This window comes from Danio rerio, chromosome 8, assembly GCF_049306965.1.
Source record: "Danio rerio strain Tuebingen ecotype United States chromosome 8, GRCz12tu, whole genome shotgun sequence".
Taxonomy (NCBI): domain Eukaryota; kingdom Metazoa; phylum Chordata; class Actinopteri; order Cypriniformes; family Danionidae; genus Danio; species Danio rerio.
This window is the reverse complement of record NC_133183.1, coordinates 20398761-20425534: the sequence shown is the minus strand read 5'-3', so window position 1 is coordinate 20425534 and position 26774 is coordinate 20398761. Positions and strand designations below refer to the sequence as shown.

The 26774-nt window shown below is 38.2% G+C and overlaps 1 protein-coding gene across 5 annotated transcripts; it reads right to left on the bottom strand.

Moving 5' to 3' along the window:
• Positions 1-2499: 2499 nt before the first annotated feature.
• Positions 2500-19975, bottom strand: tab3 (TGF-beta activated kinase 1 (MAP3K7) binding protein 3). 5 transcript variants are annotated; one of them, NM_001045105.1, is given in 7 exon segments: positions 2500-3348; positions 6586-6657; positions 6765-6858; positions 7307-7467; positions 9744-10905; positions 15006-15174; positions 19795-19942. In NM_001045105.1, coding segments are annotated over 6 exon segments (1722 nt in total). In that variant the 5' UTR covers positions 15111-15174; positions 19795-19942; the 3' UTR covers positions 2500-3220.
• Between the last annotated feature and the right edge of the window lie 6799 nt (positions 19976-26774).

The following is a 26774-nucleotide window of genomic DNA, read 5'->3' as shown; positions in this document are numbered from 1 at the left end:
TTAGTTTCTCATCTAATCATCTGACCAATCAAATGCTCTATAGTATCTGACAAGTCCCGCCCCCTTCAAGACACACTTGAGCCACTCCACTCTAATGCCGAGTTCAGACTGCATGATTTTCAAAGTAGTCGTGTCACAGATGTTTTCACACTGCATGACTATCTGGGCTAGCGTTTCGTCGCTAGGGGCTTTCACATTGCATGACTTTACTATAGGAAGAATCGCCGACAACCTCGTCCAAACTACGTCTCACAGCCAAAAACACGTAGTATATCTTTTGTTATTAACTACATAATGAGAAAGAAGTCTTTAATGGGGTAGAAAATGTACATGTTTGCTCACCTGGGTTTAAAGGGAATTAGCCATTTCTCCTCAACATTGATAATAAATGAATTTATTTCTGTATGAAACGTCAAACAGACACGGTTGCTCCTGAGTCCTGTCAAACCTCCACTAGTTTTTCCTCCATTTCGTGGGATCAAATAAACCAAAAAAGAGCGCTTTAAACTTCTCCCCCTGCCTCCCGCTGGCCTGCAGCAGGTATACACGCACACACAAGTGAATGCCGCTCTCTCATTGGCTGTAGGCGATCACCGATGGTATTTTTAGTCAAAACTCAATTCACACGGCATGATTTGAATCCAGATATTTAGCATGCCAATCTATCTCGCAGGCATCGGCGACTCATGGGCGATTCTCTCAGATCGCCTTTGATAGTTGATCGTCTTTGATAGTTCATACTGTGTGATTGTTACTCACGTGCACGAGCACTGATTTGCCTGTGATTTCAGGCATTTGTCAGCGATTTCTCAACCTGTCGGCGAGCCAAAATCGGGGCTAAAATCACGCAGTCTGAACTAGGCATAAGGGTGCTTTCACACTAGCACTCTTGGTCCGCACCCGGGTTCATTGAGTAGGCTCTGTTTGCGGACTCCAAGACAGGGACATAACTTTTAGTACGCTAGAGGTGTAACTTGCAGTTATGGAGACATGACAAAACTGTGTTGTCGGCAAGATAGCGTACATCACAATTATTGATGTCTATGACCACAACCCTAAACCCAACTATCATTGTTATTATTGTCTACACCTTCCCAAATCTAAACCCAACCATTACGGCAGGGCCGGAGTGGGACTCTTTTTCAGCCCTGGAGTTTCAAGCCTCAGACCGGCCCACCTCAGTTCACCACTGACTATATTAAAATAAGGTTATTTCCAATTCAGTTTCTAATTACACTATCGCGTCTTTTTTTTGAGAAAACAGCTCTTTTAGAACTTCAAATGTTCAACAACCCTTACAGTATTATGTCTTAACAATAAAAATGAAAAAAAAAAAAAAACTAAATTGTTACTCAGACAAGGACCGAACCCAGGTTGGCCGCGTCATAATCTAACGTACTGACCACTGTACCACAACTGCTGTACGTTTAATGGTGACTTATCTAGTTATATCATCATTAACCTGCATCCTGCTCACGACGAGGCTACGAGAAAATAGATAAAAAGAGCAGAGCTGCAGTAAAATAATGAATAAGAAGGCTGTGGTCAAGTAAATAAATAAATAATTTTTAAAAAGTGTGACTGCTGAGAGCAACCGATTCTGGAACTAGGGACACCGGCCCTCGCGGCCAAAAAACGGACCGGCCCACTGGGAATTCTCCCGGTCCTCCCGATTAGCCAATCCGGGCCTGCATCACAGGTATTAACGTCTACACCTTCCCCAACATCACAGTTTTTAATGTACAGCAGCGAATTGCAGATGCTTTCATGTTATTTGCAACCACAGGGGGCGACGCTGAGTAGGCTAACTGTCATGACAAAACGGATGAGGAAGTCTGCCAGTGGAGTTGCTAGTTGAATGAATTTAATAATATATCAAATGAATTGGTTGTGGATATATTTGGAGAAAACTCATGATAACATTTAATGAAAATGTTCTCTGGTAAGTGTTTCTGCCATCTTGGCAACAACATCTCATTGTTACATCTCGAATGGTTTTATGTATAACAGCAAGTTGAGCCCCTTCATCTTAAGCCCCATCTTGCAGTCCACAGATACACTTGGGTTCATTTGACGTCAAAGTACGGTTTGTTTAGCTACTGTTAAAGATGTCTTCTGAACTCAAGTGCGCACCCACGAACTGTACCCATGTCTGCCTGTAAGAGGTGGTTTTGGGTCCAGTTCACTTTTAATATGAATGCAATCGTACCATAATGGAAACGAACAGTCAACTATACAAACTTTAGTCTACATCAGATACGTGGCTGGCCAGAAGTGCACATTAATATTGCAGAATTTTTCAAACTTGGGTTTGGACAAGGCAATTGAGCCGAATGTGAAAACACCCTAAGATAAATTCTATTGGCTGTTTTATTAAAGGGGAGGAGCTAATGTATGCCCTGCCCTGTCTTCATATTTCAGTTCAAATTAAGTCACACATTGAAAAAAAAAAAGCACATTTCAAAGCACTTCAACACCTTTAACATTCCAGCGTCAGCATATCGTCACATAGAATCAGATCCTTTATTAAGTACAGCAACTTGAGGCATTTGCACAGGAAATCAACATCTTCAACACAGAATACAGTGTGGCATAATATGCATAAAAGTACCAGGTATAGGTTCATATGCAGGTCTTGTAGTGTTCTTCATTCATGAGAAGGGCTCGTGGTGAGCACATACAGTGTAAAGTCTACATTAAAATGAATCAGCCCCTGCTTGTATCTCCATACAATGAACGTGTTGTGAAAGAAGCCCTGTGCGAGGGATTGTTTGGGCCTTTTCTTGTAAACGCTGCAGTCTTATTCTGCTTGGAATGGTAGCTTGGTAAACCACACCTCCTCCTCCACATTTGGAAGTCCCGCCCCTCCTCTTAAAAACCACAGCTTCTCGGTCCACTTCAACCAATCGATCAATCAATCAATCAATCCCTTTTACTTGTTTGTGTGAAGTCAAGTCACCCTCCTTCCACTTTTAAAGCATCTTTCAGTAGAAAAAAGTAAATACAAGTGCAGGAAGCTCCTCAAGAGGTAACACAGGGTGAGTCCGATTGGATAATATTTATTTGTTCTGTGTGGTACGGCTCAGTTATTGCTGGGTGAAGCTGAGGGCACAAGGGAACCGAATCGTTGGTTGATAGGAGGGAACTGAATGTTTCATGATGGAACAGAAAATTAGGAAGAATGAGGTTCATGGCCGGTGGGAAAGAGTTGTGGTGAAGCTCAAGTGTTGCGCGGCATCTCGCATTGTTCACAGCGGTGCAGAGCAGGGTGGTTAAGAAAAGTGCAGCTTTCACAGTTCCATTGAGCGCCTTCGAAATCCTCGTCTCGTTGCACAGCCGTAGGTTTAGCTAGTTAGAGGAGACAACGGGTTATGAGATGGCACACATATTTATTTGTTGCGGCTGTGAGCTAAATTTGAAGGCTTGAGGGAGCTTTGGCGGTTCTGTCACACCCATTGACAATTTAGGCCACTGGCCCCGCATGGCAACAAAAGAGTGATGAAAATAGAACGAGGGTGCAAGAAACACTAGATCATAACAAGAAATCTAAAACCCTCCACTCCACAGGAGTAGTCAGAGGTCAGGACGAATTTGACAGGATATTCAGAGAGCTAAGAGCTAATTTTAGCACAAGGAAGGATGGTTTAGAAATTACATGAGGTATTTTGGTGAAAAACTAATTTAGTATGTTGTCGAGTGTAGCAGAGGAACAAAACCGGTAAGTTTAGATTCAACTCGGTACGATTAATTGGTGCATTAAAATGATAGTCCACCCCAAATCATAATTTATTCACCCTTTACTTGTTTAAAACCTATTGAGTTTCTTCCTTCTGTTGAACACAATAGAAGATGTTTTGAAGGAAGCGGTATTCTAGCTTTCTTCAAAATATGAAGAGATATATAAAGCCGTCTGAATTTTCAGTCGAAAACAAATATTTTTCTCAACCTCCTTTGTTTATGTTGATTATTTCACTTTAAAGACCATAAAAAGAACTGTTTTGGCATAAATGTGAAACTACTGAACCTACACATACAGATGAAGTCAGAATTAATGGCCCCCCTGAATTATTAACCACCCTGGTTATTGTTTTCCCTATTTTCTGTTTAACGTAGAGAAGATTTCTTCAACACAATTCTAATAATAGTTTTAATAACTCATTTCTAATAGCTGATTTATTTTATCTTTGCCATGATGACAGTAAATACTACTTTACTAAATATTTTTCAAGACACTTCTATACAGCTTAAAGTGACATTTAAAGGCTTAACTAGGTTAATTAGGTTAACTAGGCAGATTTGTGTATTTAGGGAAGTTATTGAATAATGATGGTTTGTTCTGTAAACTATTGAAAAATATACAGCAGATATACTCTGTTAAACATCATTTGGGAAGTATTTGAAATAGAAAAAAAAAAAGTCAAGGGGGAGGGCTAATATTTCTGACTTTAAGGACCATGAGACCCCCACCTTTGGTTCAGGTCTACCTCAGAAGTTTTTTTCAAGTATTGTCAGTTAGCTCACAAAATGAGACACAAACTGTGAGGAGACGCATGATTTTATAGTTTACAAAGTTAAAATGCAAAGAAATAAACAGTAATTTAATGCCCTGTTACATTTTTTATTTGTAATTTCATATACAGATAACCACAATTTATTTCATTATAAAGATAATTGTGTTCATATAAACACTAGAAATTTGGACTTTTCCTTCAATCCCCGGGTCTGAATGCAGACTCAGTGCAGCAGGTCTCTTGCCTTGTCTATTTTAACCATTAGCCCTATTGGTAATCTAGAAGATTTAGGCGAACAAAGCAGCACGGCGATGTGTCTAAATGTAAACAAACTCCTGATAAAAGACAACGTCCGCCATTTCCCAATTCTTGTACTGCTCTCCCAACAAAAATGCTTGTTGCACACAAACAGGTTTGCTGTATCGGCCCTGACAGCATCGCAGGGAAAAACATGCAACAAATCCTGTGGATCATCGAAACAAACACATACCACCCTTCATGAACATCTAAATACTGTGTGCCGTAGGTCTTTGGACGCAGTCTCACCCAGTCTCACAGCTTCGCACTCGCAGGTCTGTGTCTTGCCTTCGGAAAGCACATGCAGTCATGAATAATTAAGCAGCCGTCTCTTCTCATAGGATAAGACAACTCTGCTATGAATAAGAACAAGAAACTGACGCGTCATCTTTGCACTCGCAATTTTGCGCTACGTCGCCGATTTTGATCCTGCCCCAAAAATCATTTTAAACCCGGAAGCTGAAATTAGCTGACAAAAGCTCAAAATTATCCAGTTTTTCCAATTATTAAAGCTAACAGGTGCTAACATTCTCTTAACTGATGCTCAACACACATAAATCTGTTAAAATCTCAAAAAAGTACCCAAGGGTTTCATGAACATTTAACTGTAGGAGCCTGAGAAAAATGCTAATTTTAGAAGAAAATTTCAGATGGCGTTCAACAGAATTAAAAAAACTCAAAGGTTTGAAACCAAACATAGGAGATTTAATAGAAAGTGCATTAAAATTATTTAGGCGGACTAAGTATAATTTGCTAACAATACAATATTATTTTGATTGTATTTATTACACATGTAATGATGATACTGGACACAATTCTTGTCGCCTATCTGAGTTTTAGGAACAAAAAATAATGACTTCTAGTTGATCATTTGGTATCAAAATAGGCTTATATGAAAGGCAAAGGCCTCTAGATTTTATTTTACTAAAATAAAATATGATCATGCCTCGATTTTTAATTGACTTTGCTTAGACAAAGGTCTTGTCACTTAACAGAAATAATGTAAAGTATAGAATATAAAGTCATAGTGCAGTGAAGAATTAATATTGTGTATGACTCACATGAGCTTAAAGGACTGCATCTATACATCTCTGCAATGACTCAAATACTTTATAATAAAGTCTGGAATGGCGAAGAAAGTGTTCTTGCAGGACTCCCAGAGTTCATCAAGATTCTCTGAATTCATCTTCAATGCCTCCTCTTCCATCCATGCTTAATTATGTCCTTGTCTGGTGACTGGGCTGGCCAATTTCCAGGATTGACCATTTTTTCTTTCAGCAACTTTGACGTGAAGGCTGAAGTATGAAAAGGAGCGCTATCCTGCTGAAGAATTTGACCTCTTCTGTGGTTTGTAATGTAATGGGCAGCACAAATGTCTGAATACCTCAGGCTGTTGATGCTGCCATCTACTCTGCAGAAGGTCCAATAGGTCTTCTGCAGAATTTGTGATGATTGGGCTGCAGTTCAACAGAGATTTATCGGAAAAATCCACCTTCTGCCACTTTTCCAAATGATCAACTAGAAGTTATTATCAGTTGCTCTTTCAACTGAGATTGACAACAAAAGTGTATTTATACCTATCATTTTCTTTACTGATATTTACAGATGTCTACTGAATAAATAGTGTGGTTTTTGAATGTGTACATGTAAATAATAATTTCAACAAATAAAAAAAAAATAATCCCAGATCTATTAGCCTAGGATGTTTTGGCTGAAATGTGATGTTTATAAATGCAAGCATTGGTTGACTAAATAAAAGTCAGAATTGAATTCCCACCTCTCGGAGGTACAACAGGACCAGGCTGAATATTATCATAAAAGTTGTTCATGGTTCTCAAGTCAAACTTGCCTAAAAGCAAATAAAAAAGAAGACATAAATGAAAACAATGATAGTCTTTCATTATCAGCAAAATACACATGAAATAATGCAATGAATTTTTTCAGAATTTATTTTACCTCTGGACTGCAGCAGGTCCGTCTCCTTCAAGGTGCAATCAATGTCAATCTGAAGCTGTCTGTTTTGTGACCGAATTTTGGTCATCTCCTCGGGCTAGTAAATACACACACACACACACATGAAGTACATGAATTTTTCACATCAACCGCACACATAAAAGCAGTTTATCTCTGTCAAACTCTTCACAGAAGCCTGTTGAACTCGGATGAAAGAGATGACGCTTGTACTGGATGGATGCATTATGTGCAGCAGTTTAACCTATGAAAAGAGATTCATTCAAAGTCTGTGAAGTATGCAGAATGAGCAGGAACCAAATGAACAGATGTGATTCGTTTCCACCTCATCGTTATTTGCACATTCTGCACGTACATTTTAGGTATGTATGCTTTTACGTAAGGCTCATTTGGGGGATTTGATGAGGATTTATTCATCTCCTTTATTAGTGATGAAAAGCGTGGGGGTGTGTGTGTGTGTTCCGCGCCCCTTCAAGATGATGCATTCACACGCTATAAAAGCCTTGTATTTTTTGTCTCTCTCTTACCCGAGGGATCAGGCTGGTGCTGTTCACCCGTCTGAAGCGTCTCTGCAGGGCGTCGAATTCCATTTCATTCACTTCCGCCTTCAACTGATCCAGTTTCTGGCGCTCCAGCATGAGTTCTTTCATCAGACGCTCCATCCGAGCACGCTGGTGCAAGAGTAGCGCTGAGGAGGAGACATATGGAGTTAGATACAAGATTGAACAGCACTTCCACACATACACCCAATATTGATGCATAGAAACGCAATAACCAAATGCAGAGGAGTTGAATATGCAGGTCTACTCTGGACTGGAATTGACCATTTTGACATGGAAAGGTCTCCACAACCTATCACTAGCTTTCATGAATGATGTTTGAGGATACATCTGCTACAATGGATACTGACTCTTCAATTATTTTAAGAGTTTGATGTCACAAACCTTTCAAACATTGTCAGATTCATTAACTAGTTCTTTGGATAGAAATTACAGGGGGTTTTGCACCAGGTAATTATAAGAACTAGCCAACAAGTGGGTGCCTTTAAGAATTAGATTTCCCCTTGGGCCGTTTTTCGGTTATATTCCCAACTTCACCACTAGGATCTCTGAAGTGACTTTTGCTAGCTGACAGTGACATCAAACGTGGCATTCAAGGCTGGAGTAACTCATGGCTGAAGTGGTGTTTGTGTTGTGTCATCATGGGTTTCTTGATGATGGAGATGAAGACACAAGTTATTGTAGGGATGCTCGTTTCGGTTAATTCTGCTGAATATTAACAGTTAACTGCTCAGATTAAAATAAAATAATTATTTAATTAAAAAATGATGTCTATTTTGTGTCTGACACATTAAATATTGCATTTAAAAATACAGATTTATTTTAACATGCAAACATATTAACTATAGAACATTTTCACGCACATGCAGTGTTTCCAACAGCATAAAATAAAATAAATAGCCCTGCCCTAGATATTTTTAACTTAAATAACAAATTTACAAACAAAAACACTGACTGAATCCTTTTTAAGAACCTGCGTAGGCTGTTTTTCCCCATCATATGCTTTTTTTCTTCCACCACAACTTCTTCCATCATCATTATTATAAAATTTTACAGGGAAGCCAACATGCTTTTATACACGTGATTTGAACGCGGGAGGCGATCTCTCTGCAGTTATTATAAATGTTAAATTAACCTACAAGTTCAAAAAAATGTTATTAATCCGCAGGTCACATGCATTTCGAACTGTGGGTTGTGATCCATATGGATCACGGATTAAGGCTGATTTATACCTCTGCTTCCGTAAAATATAATGCTACGGCGCAGCCTACGCGTAGACGCATAGCCCTCGCCGTAACCGTCACTGACGTGCACCTCTCAAAAAATTTAACTACACGTCACAACAACGCGTAGCGCAAGCTTGGAAGCGCTGAGGAGGGTTGGGTGGGACCGTCGGCTTGGAAGCGCTGAGGAGCGTGGGTGGGACCGAGAGCCGCGCGAGTCCGTTGGAGTGTTTACAAGTGTCGACTGTTTTACAAGGAGCTCCGGATGGAGACTGTTGCTTTGTGTTTACCTTATGGTTAAAGTTGTTGCATGTCCGCTGGTTCCTGCCTCGAAATTAGCGAGTTTGAACCACTTGTACATTAAGAAAACGTTCAGAAAAAACCAAACAGCAGTGAAGAATCTCAACACAGAGGAACATAAACACCTACTGCCAGCTAGCGTTTCAGAAGTGTTATTGCATAGCAACAGAAACAGCGCGCAGAAGAATGAATGTACACCTACGCACGCTGCATGCGCCGTGGGTCACGCCGATCACTTGACGCAGAAGTATAAACCATTCTTTAACCGTGGTCCTTTACACCCCTATTGAGTGCGTTCCTAAAAACACAGCTGATTGGCCATTGCATTCACATGCTCGACAGAAATGACTAAGATTGGCCGTGAAGGTCAGCCACTCTTCATCTTCACGTCACGTCAATCAGCAAATCTGTCAACGAGCTGACACACGAACGATCTGCTAATGGATTGCCAGATCTAAGTGGCTTTGAAACGCTTCATGTCCCTGTAGCTGTTTGAACTTTGTGAATAGTGGTGAACTGATGACCTCTACAGCCAATCACAGTCATTTCTGCTGGGAAAATCAGCTGTGTTTAAGAACGTGCTCAAATTTTAGCAGGAAATCGATGTTTTTAAAATTTCAGTACTAATTGGTACGGAAGTCAGTACTTTTAACAACACTAATCTAAAGTAGAAGCTAATTAAAAATTTCCAAAAGATGTTCCCATAACTAAACCTGCTAACAGCTCCTGCAGTGCAAACATAAAAAAGTGTGTAAAACTTAAACCAAATGTTCCTTTGGAATAGGCTATAAAATTCATAGAAAACACATTTGGATTTTTTTATTTCATGCAGACACTAAAATGAAACATCTCATCTAATAATGTCATAAGCAGATCCATACCTTGAGTATATGCATAGTCATCCGAGCCGGAGCTGGACCGTCTAGGCATGCAGTTGATCTGGTTGGCGATGCTCCCCGGCAGCGCAGAGATGGGCAGGATCGGAGGAGGGGCACCATGCCGCTCGCCCTGGTCCACTATGTTAAGAAGTGATTCTGTCTCTACCGGTGGAGAATTTGATGAACCCTGCACCTGCCTCGGCGAAACTTTGATCTTAATGAAGGCGGAGGGGGCAGGCTGAGGAGAGGATGTAGGCCGGGGTCTCGCCACAGCCTGGTGGGCATACATTCCTTGATGAATGGAGGCCCCTGGAGGTCCTGCCATACTGATGGCCCGCGATGGGGAGCTCGGGGAAGGGCTGGTGGCCATATAGAGTGCTCCCTGTGGAGTGTGTACTGGGGAATTGCTCCTTGGTCGCTGTCCCTCCAATGTGATCTCTATCTGGTTCTTCATGGGGCCTTTGGAGGATATAAAAGGCCTCTGGGACACAGGGGTTTGCTGGTAGGACAGCCCCGGAAGGGTGGGAGGGCTTATGGGTAGAAACACCTGTGGCGGCTGCTGGACCTGATGTTGGGGAGAGCTGTAGGGGGACTGGTACGTTGGGGTGGCGTAAGGAGACTGCTGGTACATGGATGTTCCAGATGTGGACCAGGGAGTGGGTTGAGGACTTTGAGACGGTGATGGACGCATGTACACAGTGTTCCCGCTGGTACAATAGGTACCAGGTGGGATTTGCAGAGCTTGTGGGGCAGAAGGCATGTTTTGGGAGAGGGTCACTGTTATAGGAGTCATGTAACGTGAGACTGGGTGGTAAGTGGGCGACATGCCTGGAATGCTAGGTGGAGGCGTGGGGATGTTTGATCGTGATTGATCAGTTTTAAAGAAGGGGTTATATCCGGGTGATGGAGCCACAGTAGCGGGAGCAGAGAGAGGCTCGGGGAAGCCACTTCGAGGATGCTCGATATGCCCGTCGCTGGAACTGTGGACCAAAGCTCGGCCACCAGGAATATTTTTGACCCCATCAGGAACAGGGTAGCCTACACTGATACGCAGCATGTGGTTCCGGTTTAAGTGCAAGTCATCTGGACTGTGGTACTCCTCATACAGGTATCGATTACTCTCCTGAGCCAGCAGGTGGTAGCAGAGGTCTGCATTATTGTTGTTCTGAAGAGGAAATTTAAGATGCGAGTTAAACAGGTTCTTGCACCTGACACCACTGTGATACACAGTAAAGGCATTCGGACAGGATGACACAGCAAAAATAGTCAGCAATAAAACTTCACACTCATTGCATACCAGGGGCCTGTTTCAGTAAGGAGGTTTAAACAACTCAGTTTAAACTTGAACTCTGAGTTGATTTACCCAGAGATTAAAAACTCTGAGTTTTCGGTTTCAGAATAGCTGATCTGAGTTGGGTCAATCAACTTCGAGTAGACCAACTCAGAGTTAAGCGCGCACACCGTGACTATAAAAAGGCATTATCAATGGAGCGCAGACATTACGAGTGACTATAGCAACATCTTATAAAAGAGATCACCATTTCTTTCTCCAGCTGAACTTGATGTTCTCATGCAAAGTTATAGCAAATATGAGCGTATATATTTGAAAAGAAGCAACCATCAGTGAAGAAGAGACAGTTAGCGTGGGAAAACAGCTGCTCAAGTAAATGCCTAATTTCACTTTTTAAGTATTTAAATATTTAAGTATAATAAAATAAGTAATGTAATTTGTACTGTTTATTTTTTTTCTAAACTTTTTTTATACATTTATTAGTTTTAAATGATTTAACAGTGCACTTGTGTGTCTGCCTTTTTTATTGATCAAGTGATAGAGGTTAATATAACATTTAGAAGGTAAGCAGGACTAAAAATAATTTTTAGAAAGAATAATAATCCCATTAATCTAGTTACATGCATGTCGAAGGTGAATTTAATTTAATTATTTATTAAAAAAGGATAAGCCATTCTAGTACAGTTCTTCTGCGTGTGACTAAAATGTAGGCAATAGCTATGTTTCCATCCAAATATATTACATAAATGTATGTGCAAAACTGGAATATTGCATAAAAGATACGAATAAAATTCCATCCAACGAGTCAAAGAGAAAAAAATCGTCACTTTCTGATTAAACTGGCACCAAATATCAACAGTAAAAACAGAATTTACTGTGGTAGAAGAAGCTGCGTCAATTAATTCTTTATTTAGCCTAATTGATGTACTTGCGCCTCGATGTCAGAAGACAATGCTGAAACACAATGAACACGTGGGGGCGTCTGAAGCCATGAGACGCGGAGACTCTTGACACGCACCAGACGTTCGGAGGTAAGTAATAATATACAATAATACTGAAACAGTTAAGGCATTTTAGAATGACTAAAACAATATTTAAGACGTGTTACAGTGTGCTCAGCCTGCTGGTTTGTTCATTTACACACATTTTCATTATCATATGATCATGATCTTTTTTTAATGTACATACTGTAATTTGTTCAGTAAAAGTGTTTCCATCGTAGTTTATGCACACATTTTCTATCGAATAAAAGTTTATTTTACTCAGTTATGCACGTTTTTTATGCATATTTTAAAAAGTTATGTGCATCATGACGTTTTTATCAATCGTTTTTATGCACGTATCCAAAATGAGCATTAAAATAGGTGGGTGGAAACGTAAGGCTAACGCGAGAAATACTGCTTCATCTTTAAAAAAGGGGAGGAGACAGACAGAAACTCTGAGTTTAGAGAATAAAACCTGCTTCTGACCAGGTTAGATTCACAGAGTAAGTTACCACAGTAACTGACTCCGAGTTAAAGTTACCTTTCTTTCAGAAACAGGCTTGACTTACCCTGCCTTCTCGAGTTTAACAAACCTGCCATTTTGAAACGGAAAACCCAGAGTTTCTCTCATTTCAGGGTTAAAATACTCTGAGTTTTCAGTTAACCTCCTTTTTGAAACAGGCCCCAGGTGTACATACTAGTGTTGTCAACATACCAGATTTTTATATTATAGTAGGGAAAACAACTAATTTAATATACATTTATCAATTTTCCCAGAGATGGGTTGCGGCTGGAAGGGCATCCGCTGCGTAAAAACGTACTGGATACGTTTTTGGTTCATTCCGCTGTGGTGACCCCGGATTAATAAAGGGACTAAGCCAAAAAGAAAAAGAATGAATGTATATTTATTAATTTATAAGAATAGCAAGATTTTGATTTCATACATTTTATAAATAGTGTTTGAAATAACTTTCTACTGTGAACTGTTTTGGCTTTGTGTCACAAAATAATGCAGAAATGATAAAGGCTATGTCTATTAGCACTGTAATGAACGTTATAACGAAAACTCTGGGATGGCTTGACAAACACAATAAACCATATAGTGTAGCAACATTATAAAGTTTCACTGGGAGACAGTAGATCATTTGTAACTTGCTCAAAGAAAAATAGACAAACGCTGTGTTGCATTTTATATGGAGTGACAGATTAATGAAAACAACAAGACAATAAATGCCATAAACAAAAATGTTGAAACATTTGGTGGTCTAAAGCCCCGTTTACATTAATACGTTTAAGCTTTAAAACACATAAGTTTTGCTACGGTTACACCTTCCGTTCAGAGTTTTCGAGTCCCGAAAATGGAGCATTTTGGAAACGCAGAAGGAGTGTTTTAAAACAAAAACGGCCTCTTCAGCATGCCAGCGTGAATGAGGGAAACCGGAGACATCTGAAAACGAAGAGAAGGCTGCAGACATACCTAAGTGGGGCTTTTTCTCAATATCAAGTACACAAAGTTCAGATTTTGCAAGTTTATAATGAACTCCAGTGGACACATCAGGTAAATCGTCAAATGTAACGGCAGTTTACTTTTATAACGTCATTCACCCTGGCATTCATCTTAACAATAAACTGACAACATGACAAAGCAATGTCTCTTTTATTTTATATGTTAACAGCTTAAACGTAACAGACAGCAAAAATGTTTAGGCATCATGTACATATTTATATGACCGTCATCTTCACTGTCTGCAAATCAATCACAAAACAGAGCCTAATAATGCCCTCCTTTCACTGTGTGTGGTTTTGGCAATATGTGCTTAATGTCAGGCTATATGCACACAAAAAAGATTATCAGACGAAATGCATGGTGAAATATGAATCAGCCGACTCTTTTGCTGAACATAATAATCAAAAATAATTATAAAATTATAAAGTATAATAAAGTTATGCAATAAAGGAAATAAAGACAAGCAATCGGTCAAACGTACGAAATTAGTGTATGCAGTTACATAAATGAATAAGTATATTAACTTATCTTTGCGCTCAGCCAAAGCAGGTTATCTTAGAACAAAAAGGCTAATACATTCAAAAGACTGACTTTAGCTATAAGTCTACACAAGATGAATTATAAATCACATTTAACAACTACAGGGAGATGAGATCCAGTGGCAGATTCTGGATAGACTGGCTGATGTTTGGCTGCTCTCAGCCGTGCTCGGAGTTCCTGATGATTGCCTGGAGCTCAAATGCAAGAATACGCTGTAGCAGCTTTCAGCACATGCCAGAGTGTGTGTATGGTCACGTGATGTGTGTTTTCAGCGGTGTAGTGTGGACGGAGATCTTTTTGAAACCGCTAGATGAAATACCAGTGCGAATGTGGATCGTTTTTCTTCTAAAACGCGGTTTTAAAATGAAAGCGTATTAGTGTAAATGAGGCCATGATTCAACCATATAAATACAGATATCAAAAAAACATGTCAGCTGACTTGCCACTTGCCCTAGGAGGGCCATTATTTGTCCACCGCCTGTTAGTAAGAAAGAAAATGCTGGGGAATATTCCTAAAATCTATATGTCTTCTGTATTGTAGAATGGTTCTTGTTAAACTAAATGCTTTAAACTCTAAATCTAAAAAAAAAAAAAAAAAAAAAAAAAAAAAAAAAAAAAAAAAAAAAAAAAAAGCACTTAAGAATATCGCTGAAATCTGAAAAACAACAAAAAATTAAAACATTATGTAAAATATTACAAAATAATATATAAAATAATGTTAATAATATTTTGTTACAATATTTGCACTAGAATCCAAAAGTAATATATTTTCACTTAGCCACTTATATAATGCATTATGGATATGCCATTTTAGTAACAATATTTATGTGAAATTACATTATAACACTAAAGGCTTTTCTATCATTCAAATTCATTTTTGCATCTTAAATAAGTCAAAGCACCTTTAAATTATGTCACAGCCACCCTATTTTGCTGGTTCTCACCTGAAGAAGGTACTGAGAAACTACTGTCTCTGGAATCTCTGGGAAGCGCTGCCTGAGGTCCTGCAGTATTTGATAGTCCAACTGAGGCCCTCCCTGCGCCATCATGAGCCCAAAGAGAGAGTCAATGAGTCCGCAGCCAGGAGCGCAGCACCTGCTCTCCTCTCATCCCCTGACAACACACACCAGTAACATCATGTCAGACACTCAAATCAAGCCTGACCACTCACATACATTGCCAAAACACTACCTAGGGGTGTTTGCCACAAATAGAAACTATTTAAAAACGGATGGTTCTGCTATCAGTCACACACGATTGACAGTTTACTTTCACTTTCACTGCATGGAAGACGCATTAAAAATGTAAATATGAAAAACTGTATAAATGTTTATATATGCATATTGCTCAATCACGTTTTAAATAAACAATATGTTCAGATTCACATTAAAACAACAAACCTAAGCAAAAAGGGATTTTTGTGCCCAAAACATAAAAAAAATCTTGTTAAAGTACTCAAGATGTAGATGACTTTCTCCCATGAATAGAATATTAAAGATGATTTTGGTCTTAATCTTTGGTGACTTATAAATAGAAAACTGACAGATATTTTGTTTGTTTAATCATTAAGATAAACCCCTTGAGATGTACCATCTCATTTTTAAGAGGGTCCTAAAATTATCCACAATCACATAATAACACAAGACAAAAACAAAGCATACATTACATAAAATCCAAAACAAACATTAAAAGGGGAAGTAGCATACATATATGCGTATACATGGTGCAAAAAGATGTAAAGATCAGTGAATCTAATCACCACATAAACGACAACATCCTCAGAAAAAAAAAAATAGTACAGTCCAAAGTAAAATATGACAGCAAAGTTTGCTTAAACACCTTAAATGGTGCAATAGATCTAATGTTAGCAGGTAAATTATTCCTTTCTATGGGACCCTTAAACATAAAAGCTCTTTTACCAATAGATTTTTTAAAATGAGGAACAAAAAACTAAGTCTGAAAAGAATGTCTTACTTGATAATTTAAGGGAAAAAAATACAAAATATTGTTGGAAATAATAAGGATACTTAAAATGAATACATTTAACTATAAATTAAAGCCAGTAAATATGTCGTATTGTGTGCAAAGATGGCCACTGAAGTAGATCATACATTATACAATGATGTGTATTAGGCATGGGCTGGTATAAGATTCTGACAGTATGATAACCTTGGATAAAAAAAATCATGGTTTTACGGTATTGTGCTCACTGCCCTAATATGTGTTTTTTTTAAATGTCTGGGTAAAAAACGAAAACTTTTTTCCCCTTTGAACACAATCTATTTTATTTTAAGAAACATTTACAATGTTACAGATTTCTTTACTATTTAAAATGGCATCTTTGGATATTTTTTTCTTCTGGAGATACTGTTGTCCTAAAAAAATGTAAATAAAAAAAACTTACAAATACCTCAGAAACAGTATTACAGAAAATTTTGGTGGTTTTAAATACTTGACTTTTCAAAACCACGGTATACCTTGAAAACGGTTATCATCCTATGCCTAATGTGTATAAAAAGAAAGATATGGTCAGTGGTGGGAAGAGTACATAAAAAAAATCATACTTAAGTAAAATACCATTACTTGCCTAAAATTGTTGCGCAAGTAGATTAAAAGTATCTGTTGTAAATATTACTAAAAGTATGAGTAAAAGTAACTCAATAGTATCAATCAAATAGTATTCAAGAATAATGAGTATTACGTTGTAAAAAGCTGATGCATTTAGATGCAATTTGTGGATGTGTGTAAACGGAACATTCAGTAGTGCATTTAGTCATTGCCCAGCAGCCACACAACGTCATAAGATGTTAATATTAGGTTAGATTTAGGTTGTGATGTTGGTTGGCCAAGATTCAATGTCTAGTCAGCGTCTAAGAACAACGTTGTTTTGATGTCCAATAACGACATCAAATGACGATGATATTTGGTTGATTTAGGTTGTGTTGAAAAGTGACCAAAATCCAACTTTGAGCCAACATCTTAAACTAACATCATATTGATGTCAAATGCTGACATTTATTCATCAGGTATGGCAACCAAAATCCAACGTCTGATAGATATTTTATATTTGGTTGATTTTAGCTTGGACGTTGAACATCAGTACCCGATCAACTCGATTTTCATTTTCAAACAAAATGCAGCATGCCCGAGACATTGGGGTACAACATCAATCTGACGACATGTTAACATCTCTCATGCCTGCTAGGTGTTTAAGGCCATTTCAGTCATCATACAGTAAACATCTGTCATCTTTTCATCAGTGGCATGCATCTAAACTGTCTCTGGGTCAATGCGTGTAAAGATCTTCTTGGACACTTTTAATGCTTCCAAACAGTTTGCTGCAGTTATAAATCGCCCATGTCTTGAGGTAGTTCATTATGATGCGATTTACATTCTTTGTGTGATTTGATTGGACAGCAATCACAGGACAGATTTTTCTAATCCCCATAGACAAGAAAACAAAGTAGTGACTGCAGGTTGAAGGAAAGTAGAGGAATAAAACTATCGACAAAGCACTAAAATGTACTCAAGGAAAAGTAAAAGTGCACATTTTTCAAACTATCCTGAGAAAACTACTCAATTACAGTAGCTTGACTATTTTGTTACTTAACACCACTGAATATCTAGCAGTGAGGGTTAAGAAAACATACAGAGGCAAAACAAAATTACTACATGAGGCTCTTGATGAAACATTGTTACCAAATGAAAAATGCTTTTAAATCAAACACTCGTACAAAGTGAATCAATCAGTGTTTGCTAGAAACTGCAATTATTTACAACAAAGGCAAACTCAAATGTGATCAGACACTGTTTGTTTACAGCATTCAGGATTAGCACTATATGGTTTAAAATACAGTACATGCCTTTATTGGTCTCTATGTAAAGAACTGTGGATTAAGGGTAATAATGCTTTAAAATCATGTTCAGCTTTTTCCACAGACTGATCATTTTACTTCAAAATACCTCAATGTATTGTCAGGAGCCTCAGCTATTCATTTTGTATTGACTCTGTGTTTTTGACTCCCAAAATGCTGCTAGTGGTCGACTTGCATTCATTTATCACCCAAGACCTACGGTTTTAGCTAACAAACTGTTATTGTCAGCAAACAGAGTCACTTTAGTGTTGGATGGCCAGAGTGTGAGAAAATAAAAAGCTAATTCTCATTTCTGAGTGAGCTACCCATTAAAATGTAATTTTATTAAAACATGTACATTATAGAGTGTTCTCTGATATTCATAAGCACTTTGTAGCATGTAAAAAAGCTCTAATTATTAACATACATATGATTGTACTATAAGTGGCTATAAAATAAAAATCAGCACCTAATTGCAGCTTTTGGCTAAGTTTGTCTTTAATTGAAACAGATGTGTGCTTTTTAGATGTTTTTTCTTCTCCTCTTTTATACACAAAAGACATGAGAAAACCTTTACATTAAAAAATAAACTATTTCAACTTAAAAAGAATAAATCCCCTGTTCTATCTGTTATTTCATATGTCAGGCTGTACAGGGTTAAGGTCGCTTATGCACCAGACGGCCGGAGACTGCCTGCGCTGCCGCAGTGAACATGGCGCACTGCTGGACCAAACTGAGCCTTCATACCTGCACCTGAATAAACTGCAACAATGGTACCTCACAGGTGAATCGAGTGTTAATACAAAGCTAAAAGTCTCGTTTGGTGGTGGCATCCTTGAAGAGTATTGTGTTTAGCGATCTCACCACAGGCAACGACCTGGATGAAACCTTAGACGTGAACAGCGTTCACGTGCACAACTCACAGTTCCGCTCCACCTCATCTATCCAGTCATATGACAGGTGCAACGGTCTAAAGCATAATTACAGCGCTGTTAACACCTTATTAAACACAGCACAAGCAGATCCAAAGAATGAAACGCCATTCTCAAACTACTCTCACTGACACATAAGCACATAAAATTGAAATTATACTAAATCAGCCTAAAATATAAGGTTACAGTAACAGCGACCAGCTAAATTATAAACCCTAGTAGTTTAGTTTTTATCGACGACCTCAACTTCATGAAGAACTGAAACTGTCAAAGGAAAGCAACCCCTCATGACAACACAAACAAAGCGCAGGTTCGGTTCAGTTCAGCACTGTCTGCTAGCTAAGCATCTATATAACACAAGCTGCAAGCAAAAACTAGCAAGAAGTCCAGCAGTGACAGTTCTGCCCGATAAGTTACCTGCGTTTAGTGCCTCCTGATCGCCGTGAAAGCACGACGAGCCGCCGGTAAATCCGTTTAAGAGCTAACGTTACAACTCAACGCTATTTTTAAGTACATGATGACAAAGATAGAAAGCCGCGGATCAACACAGACAGCAGCAGCTCATTACAAAACAAACACTTCCTCGTCGTTTTTAGGACATGTACATACTGTGATTTACACAATAGTCGCCCATGCACGTTATCATCCACAGGATGAGAAAGAGAAAGAAAACACACACTGGTTGTTCATTAAACGTTAGCTTTAGCATAGTAGCTAACCGTCCGGTTTTTAGCTGCAGGGTAAACGGAAACGGTGCGCGCGTCGCTCCAGCGTGTTTATCTGACTGACGTCTAAGTAATCCTCCACGCGATACCCGCCGAAAGCTTGCTGACCTAGTAAAAAGAACAAGCAGCAGTATATGCAAGCAGTTGCTGTCAGTTTCGGTGCAGTGAAAGCGGCAGCTGGCTGTTCGCTGTGCTGATAACAGTATGTGTGCGCCAACATACCGTGTGCCGGAGCCTCACGGCCATTGACCGTCCAAGCAAGGCTTTTCACAGGGGGTGTGTCACCGGACGGGTGAAGTGATCGGAAATGACAACAATTCACCGGGTTTCTACGGGGAACACGTCGGCTAGTACAGTCGCAACAAAATTGTCGTCTTCACTTACGCCTATTTCTCTTCCTCTCTCGTTCCGGTTAGAAGTTTCTGCAGTAGCGATTGACGGCACATTCGTGCCCTCTGTCGACCTGGGGCGGGAATTAAAACATTGCCAAACAAAAACTACTATCGCAGTCAAATTTAGTAGATATTTTTGTCATTATTAATGTGGAACATTACAAATATGTGCGAACTCGTTAACTCTATGGAAATCCAGTGAATATAATAGGATGCCTCCATATCGGTTGTTGCTAGATTAGATAACTTATGGTTGCGCCGCGGTACCTATTATTATTTATGGTATTTATTAAAATACCTTAAAAATCGTATTTTATTAAGGCGTACCTCCACCTAAACCTAATCGCCGCAGCACTGTAAAAATATTAATTATTGTTATGTAGTATTACAAAAAAAAAGAAAAAAGGATGCTATAGTGATGTGTATCCGCAGCTGTATCTAGACTTCCCCATGTCTGTCTGAGTAAAGTAGAAGTCTGTGTGTCTAAGCGACTTCTAGAGTAAAGTCTGTGTGTCTAAGCGTTTTACCACAGACTGTAAAATATAGCTTTTTACCGTACTAGGTTTGAGTAAAATGTTCATATATTGTCATATAATTATAAAAAAGTAACACATTATTTGAAGGTGTCCACATGTTAAATGTATTAGTACAATTAATTATGAATAACTACATGCAACTAACCCCCACATTTTAACCATAACCATTTATTTAAAATGCTTCATGCTTAAGTCAAGTGAACAGTTACACTATACCAAGAACACCTTAAAATAAAAAGCAGAAATTATAAATTAGTCAAAATAACGTTTTCATTTGTGACTGAAAATCAGGCTTCTTCTAGTAAATTTAGTTTCTTAACTCTTTAGAAGTTCAACCATTAGTATTGTGCTGTCTAAAACGAATACACAAATCTAAATTTCTTTTTGTAATCTTGACTAATTATCATTTTGTGTTGTAATTACAACACATATAAAATTACAAATACAAATCAGTTGTCCAACTTTGTCATTTTTATTGTGAGGCAAAACTTATTTCGCAATACAATTTAGTCCAGTGTTTGTCCTAAAAAACATTCTTAAAAATTGTACACGGTAAAATATTTCAGAGAAACAGCCTACATGTAATTTGTTTAGAATATACTGAAATGTTAAAGTATAAAATGTTTTAAAATAATCAAAAATGTTTTTTTTTTTTTTTTTGCCAAGTTGTTATTAATCCAGAGGCCTTTGACATTTGATTGCTATCGCACACCAGAATTTATGTTAAATAAATCATTTTCAGTGTAGTTATTTTTCAAAGCCTGATCCAGGATATTAAAAAAGCATCAATATTTAGGTGTCAAATTGCATTGCACTGAAATGAATGTCCTACAGTTCACCAGAGGAGGGAGTCATTTACTTCAGTTCAGCTGCAGAATATTTGGATCTGGATTCAGAGTCAGGGTTATCTTAAACCAGGACCAGGGATTGACTAAATTAAAGTATTATCTTTAATAAAACACATTACTGGTGTGTGGTAGTGTTTCCTGTAGGATTCCTGCAAGTTCCCTGTAAAGAGTCCTGCAGGAGTCCAACAGGAAAATAGTCACAAAATCCGGTGGGATGCTGCAGGAATGTGTAGGTATGTAGAATCCTGTGAGGGAAGACATTAGTTTTAAATAAAAGTAACAAGTAAAGTATTCTAGTTTTGAAATAACCTGTACATCACTATTGTGGGATAATTGTGTCACATATCAATTTAGGATCTCAGACACAAATCAGGTTTTTCTCATCATAGCAAAGGTATTTAAGGTTGATAAATCAACATCTTTGAGCTCCTGGGCACCAGCCAGTTCACAAGCCCTAATTTAGATACCTGATAGTGAAGATATCAGCTATCTGTAAGCAGATATACAGAGGAACTACAGCTCTCTTCAGACCATGATTAGAAATGGATGTTAACGTTCTGTCAACAATACTTGAACATTGTGCCAACATGCATTTTGATATAAATTCAAAACTGTATTAATATTATACCAGTCTTATAATTGTCTTTTAACATAATAAGTATGATTGTGTATTTGTAGTAACAATAATGACATGATAAATTACTGTACAGAAGCTTGATTTCAGGTCTTGTGCCAGGTCCCGTGGTGTATATTTTATCAATTGCGAAAGAAATATACAAGAAACACATTTTTTTTTTTCAAGTGTAACAGTTTCTCTTTCAAACCTACTGTAAACTTTCCACCCTGCCCAGTGTCCTGCTGTGGTCTGCACCTGTTCCTGTAGTAGAATAAATGGCCAGCAAGGACAACAGCTGACTTGATGAGAGAGAGAGAGCGAAGTAGACAGGAAAAACACAATAAACATGCAAAGAGGAGCTCATGAATAAAACAGAACTGTAGGTATAGTGGCAGAAAACCCACATTAGTCTTTGCATGATCTTTTGATATTTCCTGCATGATTAGAAAATTCCAATTACCCTAAGTCAAGGAAAAGAGCAACAACATAATGCAGTCAGGGGATCCATGATTTGTGCATAAACTTAATAACCCTCTAAAATATTTATTCATTTTCTAAATCTCTTAACATAAAACCTTAGATATTTGTAAATGTTCTTAGATGTAAGCACTCCAATCACATTTTGAGTATTTATTTAATTTAAGCAATACTTTTCACAATTTGCCTTTTATCTAAATGCATCTTGAAGAATCATCATAGAATATTATAGATATGCAGGGAGTGAAATGACAAGAGATTTTGCCCACAAAGCTGTCAGTTCAGACACGGACAACAGTCCTGTACTGTAGCCAGCTTGGTGAAAGGGTTGGTTCCATTTTTTTTACTCTCAAAAGTGGACCTTTTTGCAATTATTCGCCTCATTATCTTTTCAATTATGAAATTTAAATACTGCATTTAAGTGACATTTTAAGCACTATTCTGAATTAGCCTGTCGAATGGTCATTATAACTACACCTTTTGACTATTTTAGCCAAACTAGTATCAAATCAATTTTAATATGGTTTGCTTTTGGTGCTTCACATCTTTTTATAGGTCATTTATTGAGAGGGGCCTGCATGGCTACAGACTTGGTGCAGATGCAATCTGAGCTTTTTCCCATGCTTTTTAATGTGCTCACTGAACTCACAGTTCACAGTGACGTCACTAGCTCCATTGAGTGCATTGTGTCTGACATTGCATCTCTGAGCGATGCACTCTCAGCTTGCATAATAAAGGCTGCATCCAGATTCATTCATTCATTTTCTTGTCGGCTTAGTCCCTTTATTAATCTGGGGTCGCCACAGCGGAATGAACCACCAACTTATCCAACAAGTTTTTACGCAGCGGATGCCCTTCCAGCCGCAACCCATCTCTGGGAAACACACACTCATACACTACGGACAATTTAGCCAAGCCAATTCACCTGTACCGCATGTCTTGACTGTGGGGGAAACCGGAGTACCCGGAGGAAACCCACGCGAACGCAGGGAGAACATGCAAACTCCACACAGAAACACCAACTGAGCCGAGGATCGAACCAGCAACCCAGCAACCTTTTTGCTGTAAGGCGAACGTGCTACCCACTGCGCCACTGCGTCGCCTGCTGCATCCAGATACTACTGCATTTTTTGCTTCAAGAATAAAGTCCAAGATTTAGAATAAAAGTTACTTGTAAAATGTTTTCTCTATTTAAAAACAATACAGTAGCGAAAGAAGATTTCACTTACATCAGATGTTTTCTTGCACAGCTGGATGAAAAATATTTGTAAGAATTGGCTAAAACTGATTAGCAGAGGTCACACTAAAGCGACAGCCAACAGAGGATTCCGCTTGGTCTTAAAGTCTTTTTTAATGGGCTATTTTCACCATAATGGCACAGGAGTCAAAATAGGAGAAATGAGCGCATGTATGGAACAAATTCCGGACCTTTGTCAGTGAGGTGTGGGTCTTCCTAACCACTTCCCCACCCCCCGCTATGGGCCTGGACCAATTGTTTATTTTATCATAATTCTATATTTAAGTAAATTAACAGTCTTGACTTTGTTAATAAAATTGGGGAAATTTTGTCAGCTTAATCTCCAACCCTTTCTGCAAACCCACATTTAAATCTGCCTCTATCCCATCAATAATTTACAAAGATAAAAAGATCCTAGCCAACTACCCACACTTTTTCATAATAATGTTTTATTTCAAGAACAAAAATATCTAAACTTCCTCAAGCACAAGCCTGCAACAACAAAAATAGCCTTTAAATGAATAGAAATACTTGTTACCTGGTTCTCTTGGCATATGTTTTGTTCCGACCTACACCCCCAAAACTGTTTTGCCCTGGTTCGCTTACATGTCATTTTTAAAACTAAATGAAATCCCAATAAAACAAACAAACAAACAACCCAAAAATGCTTTGATGATGCAGATTTTGCAACAGAATCTAACAAACATTCAAAACAATTCTGTGTGCTGGGCTAAACAGACACAATTACATATGTGATTTAGGTTGATTCCTTGTGAACTGGTTTGAAATTTAGAAATGTACTGAACTGAAATGCACAACATCATAAATATGGCCAGCATTCTATCATTTTTAATGGTCACAACTTGTAATATCATGTACTGTTTTGAGTTTTGGATGTCTCTGGTCTGTGTTGTGTTCATATTTCAGTTTCATTTGCAAGCAAATTCAAAAAGCAGCACTCACACTTATTCAACAGAACAGAGCAACTTCAGTCAAGTGCGAACACACCCTATAGGCCTTCTCCAATATTTGAACTATACACTTAAGGTTTTGTTTCAGTGTAAAATAACGGAAAACATTTTCTTTTATAAGCTGCTAGACATGTTAAAACAATTCTCACCACAATAATCCACATAAAAGGGACAAAAACAGTGTAGCAGTCACCACTTGAGAAAGCGCCAAACTGCCTCCACTCCACCTGTATGGAGAAGTCCTGCTGCTGTAGTGTCGTTTGCCACACTTGGAGCATTGAGCTATTTATATCACCCCTTACCGCACTGTTTGTCAAGTAATGACCCTCTGAAAGAAGATACATATGCTATACTCCCAACAAGCCTGCTTTAGGCCTGATTTCTGAATAAACAGCTAAATTCGGCATTATAATCTAAATAAAAGATAACTAAACAATGTACACCACATGTAAACAAACAGTACTGATAAGAAAAATAAACATAATAGACACATTAGCACTGATTAGTGGTCTTCAGTTAGTGCCACACAGCAGTGAGTGTTAGCTGTCTCCATTACTCTGATCTCTGCCCACAGGTGGGACACTATTTCAGGCCCTTCCTTGTTGTCCCTGTTGGTCTTCCCAAGTGGAGCCTCAAGTATAATACTTCACCTTTTAGGTTGAATAAAAGTTATTAATTTTAGAGAGACTACAAGCAGTAATAAAAGGATTGGAGCCAGAACTGTACAGTGTTTATTTATTCTTAAATAGGATGAAATGCAACCCCTTGCATGACGCAGCAAACATCTCATGCTAGGATCCTCCTTCTGAAGCTTTCGGATGCTCCTCAGATCAACCCCTTTTACCCTGAGTATGAGCCTTCCAGCACTGAAGGAAGGAAGTCAAAAGGGAGGCACATGCATGCTGGGTCTAAGCTTGAGTTACAGATGACAGTGCTGTCCTTCAGGCTGAGGGGGTTTCCAACACATTTTTGCACTTGCTGTTTGAATCATTTAAAAATATGAATAGAAAATGCACTAAATGATCACTAAAATGCATCAATTACCAACCAATGAATGAATGAATGAATGGATTGATTGATTAATTAATTAATTTATCAATCAATGAATCAATCAATGAATCAGTCAATGAATCAATCAATGAATCAGTCAATGAATGAATGAATGAATGAATGAATGAATGAATGAATCAATCAATCAATCAATCAATCAATCAATTAATTAATTAATTTATTTGCACTGCCTGTTCATACTTCATCCAAAGTATATTAAAAGTATATTATTAGTCTTTTGTAATATAAATACAATAAATGTTTGTCTGGAAAAAGACATCAGAAATGTTCATTCCAAAAGCCTGTTGTTGTCAGAGAGCAATGAGCCAATACAGTACGTCCACTGCAATGACAAAAGGTCCGAATCAGCATAGCACCAAGCCCTGTTGGAGTAAGTTATATATTTAGAATTTTAAACATCATAACAATAACATTAAATACAAGTATGTTTGTCTAGGCGTGTATAAAACATTTTTAATGAATACTGTTTCTGTATTCTGTCTGGATTTTAGAGCGACCCATTGAGATTTCTGGGTTATCACACACCTCTCTATGTGACTGTGATAAGTGGGTCAGAACTGACTGGATGAGCCACAGACTCTCAAGATAAAGCTTACTGGCTCCAACGGCCAACAATAGTTCCATGTAAACAAGCTGTGTGGAAAATATGAATCAAAACAAACAAACCTGATAGGTGCTTACGCAAAGCGTATATATGAAAAAATTACAGAGTGGAAAATTGCAATACACTGTCATGGAAACAAAAAGTTAAATAATGGAAAAAATTCTAAAGTTGTATTGACCTAACTTCCATTAACAGAACAATCTGGTCCTCAGAAATTTTGCTCCATATTGACATGATAGCATTACGCAGTTGCTGCAGATTTGTGGGCTGTACAGCCATGATCCACCATATCCCAAAGGCGCTCTATTGGATTGAAATCTGGTAACTGTTGAGGCCATTTGAGTACATTGAACTTAATGTCATGTTCAAGAAACCAGACTGAGATGATTTGTGCTTTATGACACAACACGTCATCTTGCTGGAATTATCCATCAGAAGATGGGTACACTG

Bases quoted from the DNA above. Each gene is read 5' to 3' on its own strand.
- tab3 (XM_073909697.1), bottom strand. The intron at 6,658-6,764 runs GTAAAATAAATT...ATTTGCTTTTAG, and splicing joins GGACCTGCTGCAGTCCAGAG to GCAAGTTTGACTTGAGAACC. The intron at 3,349-6,585 runs GTGGGAATTCAA...TCCTCTAACTAG, and splicing joins TCCTGTTGTACCTCCGAGAG to CTAAACCTACGGCTGTGCAA.